The sequence below is a fragment of the Elaeis guineensis genome, chromosome 12 (genome assembly GCF_000442705.2).
Source record: "Elaeis guineensis isolate ETL-2024a chromosome 12, EG11, whole genome shotgun sequence".
Classification (NCBI taxonomy): Eukaryota; Viridiplantae; Streptophyta; class Magnoliopsida; order Arecales; family Arecaceae; genus Elaeis; species Elaeis guineensis.
In genome coordinates, this window is record NC_026004.2 from 33,764,691 (window position 1) to 33,778,593 (window position 13,903).

The following is a 13,903-nucleotide window of genomic DNA, read 5'->3' on the forward strand; positions in this document are numbered from 1 at the left end:
CTGCTGGCTAGATGTAGAACCTAATGGGTCATATACATTAGAAAATTGGCCAAAGACTCATTTGATATGGTTGATTGAAATTTTGGATCCAATCGGATAGCCGGTAAGCTTGCTAGCACGTGTGGCTAATCCTAACTCCTTAGGAGATCAGATTTGATCTCAAACCTTACTATTTGGCTAATCCAATTTGACAAGCACTTGGATTAGGTTTAACCATCTAGAGGCAGCCCAAAATGGGGCTCCTAAAGTCCTTATCCATGTTAAGAAATTAAGAGACTAAGTGGTTAGGGACTCTTGGCGCTAAACATGAAGTGGGGCGCACGCCCACTTATTTTTTGGCATGTAAAAGGATCAGAGTCCTTCTGCTTTGGGTCGTGGCCCTTAGGATGTGGAAATCAGGCTCTTACCTCCGTGGCATACTTTTTAAAGTGTGAATATATCCTTCTGAATGGGCGTGGGATGCTCGAAAAGTATTGACGCGTGCGGGTGATAAGTCTTCATGCGAAGAGTTGCATGAAGAGTCCTTCTACTTCAAGCAGAAGGGAATGGCTCTTATCTGATGATCTAGTTATTTGAAATCAGATTTGAATGCCCTCACCATATGGCAATTTTTGGGCTCATCAAATTTGTGAAGGATGCCAAAAGCACCCATTTATCCATGGCGCGTGCGTGGGAGATGGAATCGACGTATTGAAAACCAGAAGTGTCCTTCTGCTTGAAGGAACTCTGGTTATCTGATATGATGATTCATTTGGGATGTGGCTTTTGGTTTTTGCACCCCCTCTGGTTCTATAAATAGGGGCGGCAGATAGGGTTGATCATTTAACTCTTGTACAACCTTATCCACTCCCTCTCTCCCTCTCTCACAACCCTAGGTCTTAGGACAAAGTTTGTTCTTTTAAGACAAGCTTATTCCTAATAGGACAAAGGGTTTAAGTGGTCTTAAAAAAGGAGGTTAAGGCCAGAAGAAGATTTTGAGAGGTCCAAACTCAGGTTTGAAGGAGGGTCTGATCAGTTGGAGGCTGGTCGAGTTCTAAAAGTTAGAACTCTTGAAGTAAGGTGAAGGAGAAGCACTATCTTTGGTTCGATTCTTGTGTAGATCACCATTGAAAGATGAACATTTGGATGACTGATAGAAATTGAAATTAGTGCTATAGGTATTCTTCTTATCCTACTTATTTATGCTTAAGGATTTCTGGGTTCTAGGGTTTCGATGCACCTAGGTGTTTGAATGAAAAATTTTAAACACCTGGGCCTTCGTTGTGCCATCGGAACCCAACATATTATTCTCTCATTCATCCTCTTTAGGCACAAACATTATAATTTTCATCATCCATTCATCTTCGTGCATGCATCTTTCTATCTTTGGTTTAGAATTGTTTCATTATCCATGCGAGAAGATCTAGTCAACACTGTTTTGGGTTTACAAGCACATAGAAAGTGATCTATTTCGGAGAATATGGAGCATCCCACCAACACCAAATCCCTATTTTTGAGGGACAACATATATCACCTTGAGAAAGGAATTGTTTATCCATTAAAATCAAGTTAGAGAAGAATAGACTAGCTGCTTGATTGTGTTAAACTCATCTTTCACTTTGTCACTTCAAAGTGAACTCTCTTGTCAACCCTTATCATTAGTACAGTGGACCCTGACAAGTAGGCTCCAAGGTCTCCTATCAATAATTCTTACTGAAGATTTCTCCGGTTGTTCTTTCTAGCGCTAAATTTTTACATATTATGCACATTCCTATGCAACCTTTTCCTACGTCCTCCCACTCCCCTCCTACCCCCTGGGGCGCCTTGTGAGTACCGCTTGACCAATCCCCCCATTTTAATGTTTAGCCTAATTATCCTGAGGCATCCTCTCCTTTTTGTCATTCATGTTTGTTTTAATTTTCTCAGGCTTCCAGATTATTTCTAAGTTTTAAGCTAGTCCATGCAAACAACTTAAGAGTTTTTGCTTTCATACATGCATGTGCATATCTACGTTGCATGTAATTTTATTTCTATGTTGAGTGGTTTGAAGATATATAACATATAATCATAGTTTGTTGTACCACCCTATATTGGACATACCATACTGTATCAGTACACAATACTGTCCTGTATCGACACTATTGCATCACATTGAACCACGTACTACCACTATAATAGGATTTTACCACTATGGGGTCTGATATCGAGAAGATGAACTTTACATATAACAATATGCTTTGGAGTTCAGTGATTGGTAAAATACTGCTGTAATGCAAAATTAAAAGGGATCAACCATTTGCAAAAGATATTTGTAAATGTATTGTGTCATATGATGAGATACACCATTATATTCTACCATGGTCATAAAATACTTGAAAGTGAGTTACTACAAAGGAAGCTAATGCAGAAGAGGAAGAAGTGGTGAAGTAAATGAACGAAACAAGGTTTCTAGTTACCTAGTCAACCATGAAGCATGTATAAAATGGTACTCAAAAAGGTGTGTACTGTGTGGGATGAAATGTCATACATGATGCTCCATTACATACAACCATGTTCATAAAGTACTTGAAACTGACTTGGTACAAAGTGGGCTAAGGCAGAAGCAGCAGAAGTGGTATAAAGTAGCTTCATGAACCAACCAAGGTCCAGCTGCCTGGTCAAACATGAAGTTGTTATAAAATGGTAATCACAGGGGTGGAGTGTAGCCCATCCTATCACCAATACTCTAACAAAACATTCATTGGTACTATTGGAGGTAAGGATTTCTTTTCCCCAAATTGATTGTTACATACAGATCCAGGTGGAATACATTTTGAACAATGTTTTGTCTATCTTTTTTTTCTAAGATTCACATTATGTTACAGGTATTCATAGTTTTGTTATCTTTCAAGCCTTACATTTAAAGTACAACATTTCCACATCCAATATAGCTGTAACTAATGCTCCCACATTATATGAAGACTATGTGGGCAGTAGTGCTGAATGAGGAGAAAGTGAGCCAAAATAAGTCTGTTTCTTCCCTTGCAAGATTGCTGCAAATTACAACCCATGCTGTCCCTCCACGTAAGCAACGTTAACTGATGCTTTAAACAAAAAGTGCCTCAGATGTTATCTTCTCTGGAAGTTCAGATATTTGATGCTGACACTAAAAACAAGCAAAAATAATATAATCAGTCCAAAGTGGAGGGTCACAATGAGTGGTAAATAGTTGTCTTGTAGACCAAGGTATTCCTTAAGGAACTTCTTCACAGTCTCGTCTGATCCCCCTGCAACATGAATAAGATCATCATCATCTCCTAGTAGTGAAACCATCAAACCATAAACAGTCCATGCAGCAGGGTTGGCCCAATAAAACCATCTCCACCAAATTGGTATCATCTGCACATATGCCATTTTTCTTCAGACTGTTTATCCAAACCTTATTTAAAAAAAAAAAAATCAAAATAGAACTGTGGATACCGTTCGAGGAATGAAGAAACCAGAGAAGATACTCCACATAATAAAGATGAAGAAGGATAGAATGGATGCTATTTCTTGGTTTGGTGTGAGTGCAACTGTCATCATCCCGAAAAGCACAAAATAGATAAAGCTCAACAACATGAAGAACATGAACCATAAGAACTTTGTTGATGCAAATTCAAATTCAATCATTGGGTATACAATCAGTGAGAAGATAAACACTTGGATTATAATGTAAGGAATTTCGATGGCCACCTGTACATAAGAAAGCAATGTTTAAATATCCATTGTATTTAAAAGATGTAAGATATCTTAGGCAATGAAGGTGCATAGTTGAACCAAAAAACTATTGGAGATGAATAATCTTTTTTCTTTGAATAATGCTGAGTGCTGAATACACATTGGACGGAAAACTGCACAAGTTTTTCTACAAAGGAAATGCACTAGCACTTTATTACCATACCTAATATTTGTCCCCAATATATATGTACATACATACGTATATATGTATGTATTATCAGGAAATTTGTCTTTGATTACCAAAACAGGTTTAAGAAATGCTTCATGTACGATGACCTGTTAGGATATTCATATCTGTTGACAAACATCATTAAACCTGTCCTTTCCCTGGTGATGTGGCCTGGGAGGTTGCTATCAATGATGAACATCATTAAACACTCAGAATAAACCATATTCTTGACACCAAAAAGCAAAGACATTGAGTAAAAATTTGCACTTTCAAACTTGAGATTTGCTCAGTGTTGTGAACCCAGCCCATACATAGGAAACTAAGTATATAATGGATGTGTACAAATTGTGAAAAGTGAATCCTTTCGCTGAGGCTCTAAGTGCTATCAAGTATCCTTTTAGGTGACACTCTTTGGAAACTAATATATAAGACTTTTCCAATTGGACTTTTGGGGTGTTTATATATAAAAGAATTTATGAAATTTTAAGGTTTGAGAAATGCCATTATATTTAAAAGATGCAATTTTGACTCAGAACCAAAAATCGGAGTTTTCAACCAAAGTTGGGAAATCAACTTTTTATTCTCTAGGAATTGTAATTTTTAGGTATTTTTTCTTTAATTCACATAAAAGGTTACTTCCTTATTTACATGTAATGTTGTAAGTAAATGAAAATAAAAGGGAAAAATAGGACTTTTACTTGAGTGATATTACATGTAAATATGCCCTATTTCACTCAGTCTGCCTACCTGTTTATTTTCCAGTGCTACCTGCTGAGTCACTTACTTGAGCTGACTAACTTAGCACCACATCTCAACTGATTAAGGGAACTGACCTATCTAGCATCCACTCTTGTGGGGCCCGCACATGGAGCCGCCTGCAATGGGGGCAAGTAAGGAAATAAAGAAGGAGATGGTGCCAGACCTTCAGAAGAAGAAGAATATAACGACGACAACGATGATAGTGGAACAAAACTTACGCAAGGATTCTTGGTTTCCTTTTGCATCATAATTAACTTTCTTCTTGGATTTGGATTTAAGTTTTTGTTTGATTAGTGTTCCATTGATCTCCTAGTAAGTTTTCAGTTCATGCATATTCTTCAAAATCTAAGCTGCATGGTCCTTCCAAAAACCTATGATAATTCCTTCTAACCTCTCCAAGCATCTTGAATTCAAGTATGATGTCTTTAGATTTTGGAATCACTTTTAAGATTTTGTGTTTTGACAATCTGCAGTCTAAAACAGATGGTCTTTTCCAAAATTATGAATTCTCTAGTAAATGACTCTTTTATGATTTTAAATATTAAGAACTTAAGATTTTCTGTTTTTGAATCTCTTTGTCATTTCTGCGTCTATATGTCCTTTTAGATTTGAATCCTACATTCTATTCAAAGGTCAATGGGATACTTTGTGAGTTTTTTTTTTTAATGTGCCTTAGAATTAAGTTCTAGTTGTATTTTTGACTCTTCAATTGGCCTCAATCTTAAAGTTGAATGGTAAATTGTCTGATCTTATTAGGAAATTTGGATAGTTTTGAATTATTTTTAGATTTTTTTATTTGAAAACCTTGGAATTATCTGAGTGTTTTTGAATTGCTTTTTTGAATCAATCATCTAATTATGTCTTCATTGAATTTTCTTTAAGTATAAATATTGAAATGAAGTGCCTACTTTTTATGGGATCTTTTAGTGATTGTTCTTTTTGGAAATAGTAAATTTCTGTCAAGTCTAAAAGGAATGACATAATTCTAAATTATAAAGAACCCCTAGTTGGTTGGTATATGAGTTGGGTCACTCTAGTTTTCGATGTGCAACATCCATTTGGGTGTTATTGTGGCCTCATGTGGGTCACTAATTAGCGACTATAAGGACTCTCACTTGGGTGGTGTATGAATGACCTCACTCGATATCAATGAGGGGTTGAGGTGGGATGTGGACCCTTGGCCAAGTTATACTAGTGGACCCGAGGATGGCCTCTTTTGCATCAATAGAGAGAATGATGGGTTGCCTCATCCGAAGTATCAAGGAGGATATGAGTGACCTCACTTGTATTCATAAGGAGGAAAAGAGTGGCCTTGAGGGTACGAGTGAAACCTTATAAGATAACCTGAAATTATGTGATTGAACAATTTTAATTTTTGGAATTTTCACTACCAAAGTGATCAAATGAAGCTTTACTCAAATTTTGAAGTACAAATGATTGATGATCTAATGTAAATTATCTAAACCCTTTTCAACAATCATGTATTTCTACTCTTTCACCACAATTTTGTTTTCTTATTGGGAATTTTGATTTTACTTTATTTTGGTGAGCCTGCATTTGGATGTTCAGTGATTGTTTGATTTGTGTTATGATTTAAAGGTCACATTTTTCTAGTGAAAACCTATATTCTGGACCATGGTAGAAGTTTACTTGCTGGGCTTTGTAGCTCACCTTATCAATTGCATGATTTTTCAAATGGATAAATGATTGTCTATAATGGGCTTTATGAATAAGTGGTCTCTGTTACTTGAAGTTGCCTTGTTGGATCTAGTGACTAGTGAAGCGAGACCAAAAGCATGGTTTTCATATTGTATTGATATCATCAAATGTCAAGTACTGTGTATTGGAGAATATGTTTAAGTTGTAAAGTGGATCTTGTCTTGAATGTTTCAGATTGTAATGTATTGCATCATATGTTGTTCATTGTTGAATCATATGATTTCTTCGAGTATTTTAATTTTAATTATATTTTGATTGATTATATTGCCGCAACCCAATTTGATGATCTCTAACCTATGCATCATATGGACACAAAAATAGATGGTTTCCATGGTGTTACTATTCTAAACTTCATGATAAAGCATTGAAATTGAGAATCTATCTTATTAAACATGATTGACTACCTGTTGGTGGAATCAAAAAATACATGAATGACTAGCCATCAAAAGTTGCCATGAAGTAAATAAATCATAGGGTCTAATTCTTCTCGAAGGAACCTATCTTCATGATTGGATTCACAATGTCTCCATAATCAAGCAAATCAGGATTACTCTTTCTAAGTTTTGATAATAACTAGAGATTTTTTTATTATAAGTTTATAGTCTTTAAACCACAAAGAAATTTAGATGAGATTCAAAATTTTTTGTGATACATCCCCTGCAATTAGAGCCACTATTAATATTACATGTCTTTCATCCGAGTATCCATTGGCCCACGTGGTCTCTACTTCAATTGATCCTTTTGGGTTTAGGTTTTTCTGTTGAATCTTCTCTTCCACCTCAAAAACTATTAAAATGTAGTGTATTACACTTGTTTCACATTTTTCTTCTTACTTCTACCTTATTTTTTCCTTTTTCAGGGGTTTAAACTTTCTACTTACATGGGTTGGTCATTAAGTCTTTTAGTTTTGCTCCATGGCTATAGCCATCCATCCTTGTTGTTGCTTATCAAAGTATCTTAATTCTTAAGCCTTATTATATATGACTTTGACCCTTTTGTTCTCCTTGTAGCTCGATTTGCTGGCGAGGCCGCATTTGCTTATTTTGGTTTCCAAGTTCTTGACATCTGGCTTTCCTGGGTAGGTCTTGCTTTTTCTTGTGCATGATTCAACTACATTTCTAGTATATGTAATCAGCTTTAGAGCTTGCAATTTCAGCCTGTAACTGGACTTTTCTTTGTTCATAAGTTTGATCTACTAAATATATTGAGGCTGTCCTTTCTTTACCCATCTTTGCTTAGATTAGGAATTCCTATTGACCCTTTATCCTATTTATCGCTATCTATATTTTTATTGCTAGTGTTTGAACGACACCACCATTTGTCTTTGTTGAGTCTAGTTGTTTTGCAGTAAAACACATTATTGCCTATCTTATGGCTGAAGCATGAATGCTTGCTAGTCCATGACACACCATTTTCACAACTTGTATTGCATTGGAAGATTAAAGTTAGTGTGCAGGCTGTGTATTTCTGTGTCAGCTTTCTTGGTCCATACAATTCTGTAATCTGTACTAGTCTATATTCATGTGTATTACTTCTATTCTTACTATACATGCCGACATGCCGACATGTGGTCGCCATGCTTTTTTTTCTTTTCTTTTTATCGGTGAAGTATCATGCTTTCCCTTTCGAACCCATGCTTAACCTCTCAGATTGTGTTGTTTATCATCACAATATAAAGTACTTTTCTACTCTCTCTCTCTAACACTTTTGAAGATTTAAAATGTCTTATATGACTGAACATGGTAGCAATGTAAAATTTTCTTTCTGCATTGGTTGGAATGCTATTTTGTTAAAGAAATTAATTAGTTATCTTTTTCTTATTTTAATTTTCAAATCAAAATTGGAAAAATGAAGAAAATATGTGTTAAGTTGCGCTGTGGATTTATGCCCTCTAGGTGACATCTTAAGGGCATGGAGAATGTAGGTAGGCCCTCTAGATGATTCAGATGGAGACATCTTTAACTTGTGATAATAAATCACATGTCAATGGGATCCTCATACTTCTATCCCATAATATTTGCATTTATCTCACTTAGGTATTTTTGAGTTCTGAGTTCTGACACCGTTACATATGCTTTAGTGCCCTAGGACAATTTTCAAAGTTAGATCCAGCATGCACCAACATATATTACTCATGTTTAAATGATAGTAAATATATTTTTTGGCAAATAATAATAGTAAATATTTTTAGATACCTATTCCTATAGACTATAGGGACCTAAAGGATTCATTCAGTAGGAGTTGCAACGCTTATTTTAGTGGTGATATATGTCTGTCACAGTGCTGTGGAGTACATGCAGTATGTGAGAAGATATTAGCAGTGATACTATCAGTATATGAACTCTGCCTTGGTATTGACAGTTGTACTACATAACATGATGATGATGCTAACTGTGTAAAAAATTAGTTTGTATAGTAAATTACTAGAAATTGTGCAAAGGACTAGTTAAATGGTATAAACAGATGTCTCAACTGAACTATCATGCTAGATTTACGAATAGGTTAAAAGCTGTGTTAAATTCATTAAAAAACTTCTTAAACTAATAGAGTAACTAAAATCGGTTTCATTAGAAAAGCAATGAATAAGATAGTGTCTTAAAGGATGCTGGTACTTAATCTTTTGTAGCACTTCTGTATCATATCATACTAGTGCATGCTAGGTATTGTCAGGATAAGCAATGAAATATGTCCTATGCAGATCCTTGTTTGACAAGGGTATGATACAGGATAGTTGATCATCCAACTCCACAATCATCCCATTACCTCTTATGTTGATAAGATATCCCTTAATTGTCAGCATCTTGTCTAGGACTTATTATTCCCAAAAACAGCAGATCTCATCATTCTTTCTTCCTTCTTAACACATTTCACTCTTTCCTCAAGTTCATTGGGTTGCCTTATCCTGTCTTTTATCAAGCCTTATTGTTGAACATCTAAATTGTATTTTTCTTGCATGGATTATCACTCCTTTCCATGGAGTCATTTGCTATGTGTCTTTGCACTTGGCAACTTTCAGTTTGATTTTGCCTCATAGCAAACATGGATTACTAGGGAGTAAGGATCCTCTTTTGAGGATGATTATAATTTCACAAAGATATTCTACTTCATGTAAGTTCTCTGTTTTAACTAGAATCCTTAAATGTTTTGTCAAAAGAGAAAAGAAACTGTTTTGGACATGGAATGTCGTACGGGGCCAAACCGCTCGGTACACCCTGTACCGTATTGGTCTCATGCTGGTACAGTGTCTCTTACTGAACCATATCGATACTCGGTGCACCATCTCATATCATACCAAACTGTGTACTGACACTGTAATATGATGGTACTAGAATGGAGTCTGGTACCGAGATGCATAACCTTTAAGCTAAAATTAGCTAGGGAATGATTATTATTTGTTTTTGGTAGTTCTCCTACCGGTCGAAGTGTCGATTTAATTGTCCATGCTACATATAATTAGTGAAGAGACAAGAGTACCTGAGCAATGGCATATGGCATGGAAGAATACATCCCAGCAGCTCTTTCACGATAAAATACGGTCCTCTCGATTCCCACAACAGGCTGTAATATAGAGGCATTCGCAAAGCCTACAAACATTGCTGAACCGTACATCGCCCCTAGAATGTTGAAAATATCTTGTTGTGTTGTTCTGTTATTCAATATATATAAAAATTATCTGAGTCAAAAGATCTAAGGAAGAAAGGAGAATTACACATATTTGGGAGCATACATGTTAGAACCAATGCCCAGGAAGACTGTGCCAAATAGAAGTGCAGTTGAAATCGTGATGATGAAACGGACTATATTGTGTTCTGGGTTTTTCCAGTAGGACCTATGCTGTTTCCACATGCAAGCAATACACTGGGACATAAAACTCTTTGCATACTTGGAAGGGAAATGCAAATCCCTTGAATTACTTTGCGCTTTGCTCAGCTCATCAACTAGTTGTAAATTCTCTCTAAAATGAAAATGACAATGAAGAAAAGTAGGTCACAAGCAGTAAGAATGCTTTTGGAATATGTATTAATGTATGATGGTTCAAGAGATTGGTATGAGCTTACGTGTATAAGGATGAATTATGAAATATTGTTCCAAAGTCTGTGCCAAGCTTATGTTCCATTGTAGGAGAAGTCACATCTAACATCCAAGCTGCAGGATTTTGACCATCTCGGAACTTTGGAACTCCTGGAATAGCCTGCAGTGATGCTTTATATGTCAACCATGCATCTGATTATCCTACTAGCAGACAACACATTAACTTTGTTCCTTACTTCAAAATATCGTATCATGTTTCGAGAAAAAGAACCCAAGGGCCCTCCGTATATGAGCTGGCCTCCCCTCTTCATCAGAAGCAACTGCAAAAGATACAGGAAAGTTGGAAACGGTAAAAGAGAAGTTGATCCAACCAGGCAGGCATTATCTCCAAAAGTTTAACAAATCAACATTTTCAGAGATATCAAAATAAAAATTCTGTATCATTTATAAATACATTATTTTATTGGATATTTTACTTTTATACATTATATTCTTCTGCTTTGAGTGAAGGTTTAATCTATGGCTATGAAGATGGACACAGATACAGATAAGGATATGGCACTATATGGATACACTAGGATTGGCAGTAGGTCAAATTAGGTTGGGATTGGTCAAAAAACTCTCAAGCCTTAACTCATATCCAAAATATTTGGGTTGGAAAATTAGACCCATACCCAATCATTTATTTTATATCGATCCATACCTACATACTAACCCATTTAAATTTTCACACATCATACATGGAACTAGGAAAGAAAGCAAAACATGGCATTCAAAGATCACAAATAATGAAATCAAATTCAATTTCAAAAAATATCTTCATAATCACAATAAACATAAAAATTTAGGATATGTGATAGTTATAAATTGATTGAGGATAAAACTAGACAAAATGCAATCTTATATCCTAAAAGCTTGTAGCCCACCCTGTCCATCATACTCTATTACTTTTTATTTTAAGAGAACCAAATGATATGAAAAGAATCAGAGAACTATCAACTATGCTAGTTCTGTGAGCCAGTTGGTTACTAACCAGGTCAACTTGAGGGACCCAACCAGTATGGGCTAGACCCAAACCTACCCATTTATAATGTTTTTGATTTCAATCGACCAGATCACAAATTAGCCCCACTGTACCCATTTATTTCAGGTGGGTTTGTACAGGTTCGTGGGTCCAAATCAGAGTTTGCCACTCCTAAGATATGTTGATATGACAAATCTGGAAAGTAGGATAACAGCTAGGATACTCAGTAAATATGTGTAGAAAAGCATCTATAAGACATAATATGCTATTGAAATATCATTGTCCATACTTTATAGAATAGCATCAACTCTTACAAGCTCATTATTTAATCATCACTAAATCCATAGACCCTAAATCATCCTTCATGTTTTAACATTATATACTCCAAAATATTTGACCTCTTACTAATAAAGCATTTACATAGAGAAAAAGAAAGAAGACATCCTCGTGCTCATTTATAGAGGTATTGGAAACATATTTCAGGTATATCTAGGAAGTATTTGGAGTATTTATATGATTTTGAAAAAAAGGATAATTAAAAAAAGTATAGGACATGCATTCAAGAAGTATTGATGAGTGTTGGTATCCCCTACGTATTTGGTATGAACACGGCAGGTGATTTTGAAATAGCTGTGCTTCTTAGGTTGGCAGCTAGTGTATCAAGTATTGCTTTGGAAATGAATTTTTCCAAACATAAATGTCTCTTGTGTGCTTCTTTTTGATTTTCCATGATTGAGATTATGTCATTCCAAGTCTTTGTTGTCCACAGGAGCTGTATTATACTCCGAGTGGTCATCCATTTTGACTTCCATTATCAAATATTTTCCCAGCCCGCTCTCCTTCCTTGCGATCATGCCAATTTAGCCTAGCAAACCAGTTGTTTTATTGATACTTTTCACCACCAGGCAGTCCTATAAGGGTCTTCAACTATCAATCCAAACTGGAAGGTTTCAATCATCGTTTAGATGTCTTTCCCTCTCTTGTTTGTGTCTTTTCAGGGATCACCAAAATCTAACAGTTTGACTCTATTGACTGCCATTTTGTCTGTCTAGAGTGCCTTTCTTCCTTTTGCAAAGTGTATTTTTTATTTTCAACATGTGTCATAATTCTATCCCATTATATATAGGAAAAGATAGAATGATAAATAAAGCCATGTATAAAAAGGTAGAGGTAGCACTAATTAAGGACAAATTGAGGGAAGGACAATTTAGATGATTTGGACATGCTTAATGTAGACCAAAGGATGCACCAGTATGAAAATGAGTCATTTGATACATGCAGAAAGAGAGAGCGACAGAGGTTCATCAAAAATCATATGGGATGAAGCAGCATGGAAGGACTTCATGTCAGCATGTCTGTTAGAAAATGTGGCCTTGAATAGAGTGGAATGGAGGAAAAGGATTCATATTGCCAACCCCAACTAGTTTGGGATTAAGACTTAGTTAAGTTGTAAGTTTGAGCCAAATTTGTTTGGGGCTTGGGAAACCCATTTTCCTGTAAAATAAATTAAATTTGCTTAGTTCAACACATATAAGCAAGATACTGAGGAGTCCCTAGATTTATCATCAGTGATAATGTTTCACCTTGTGGTCTGTTGATTAACTCAATAGAGCATGTTATGAGCATATGCTGTGTGGTCGTTTAGCATGTTGGTAGATTTCTATACTACAATGACTAGTCTGCAGCATTGTGGGTATCATGCATATGATATATATAATACTTAAGATATAAAACTATGACTTCCATGACTGGATAAAGAACATGAAGTCAGATCTACATCTTGTTTGCTCAAACTCAAGTTCCCTATCTTTTCGTACCATTAATTTTTAGACTATTCATCATGGTATTCATTCTTTCTTGCATTATCAATGTTTACTAGGTTATCCTTTACTTCCATGATACATTATGAGTTGGAGAGGTGGTATTAGATACTTGTTATTATAGCAGATATATTAGATTTAAGTAAATTTTATTTCGATGTTGTGAATTCATGTGTAACAGTGGGGCTGTAGTTGATTGCAATATTTGACAATAATTAACTAAAGACTATATAATAACTAGAACATTGCCCTTACAAGTGTCTTATCTAATTGATTGCACGCACTCCAACATTCACTGCTAAGTTCCAGTTTTCCAGAAAATATTGCTGGCTTTCTGTTATTCTATAGTTGATACTGACTCATTCAAATGTGTCTATTGCCCTCACCAATGTGTTATTTCATTTATTGCTCCTGCTCTAAGCTTTGCTACTGTGTTTTTCAGAGACTACTGCTTGATTTTGATAAGCTGTGGTTGATATTGCCGATAAATGCTTTGAGGGGAAGAAAAATTTGAGTGGCCCAGATTTTCTTTAGTCTGTCAGCTCTGTCCTGCTTTTCTAGTGTTCTGATGCAGAGATTTTTTTTTCCCTCTTTTTACTATTATGGTTGGTTGTTTCCAACTTGTTAGCTAAAATATATATG

General features: G+C 35.6%; 1 protein-coding gene across 3 annotated transcripts in view; it reads right to left on the reverse strand.

Moving 5' to 3' along the window:
* Positions 1 to 2,728: 2,728 nt before the first annotated feature.
* LOC105032871 (ABC transporter G family member 45) overlaps positions 2,729 to 13,903 on the reverse strand; it is a 50,969-nt gene continuing 39,794 nt past the window's right edge. Inside the window, exons 17-22 of one of the 3 annotated variants that reach the window (XM_029261149.2) lie at positions 10,654 to 10,737; positions 10,444 to 10,577; positions 10,113 to 10,340; positions 9,860 to 10,031; positions 3,439 to 3,693; positions 2,729 to 3,357 (exon numbers count right to left, since the gene is read on the reverse strand). In XM_029261149.2, the coding sequence (XP_029116982.2) occupies positions 3,088 to 3,357; positions 3,439 to 3,693; positions 9,860 to 10,031; positions 10,113 to 10,340; positions 10,444 to 10,577; positions 10,654 to 10,737 (1,143 nt within the window). In that variant the 3' untranslated portion in view covers positions 2,729 to 3,087. Of the gene's footprint in view, positions 3,358 to 3,438; positions 3,694 to 4,637; positions 4,783 to 9,859; positions 10,032 to 10,112; positions 10,341 to 10,443; positions 10,578 to 10,653; positions 10,738 to 13,903 lie in introns of those variants that run through there. The other 2 variants (XR_012136001.1, XM_073247026.1) reach the window with 2 other exon arrangements.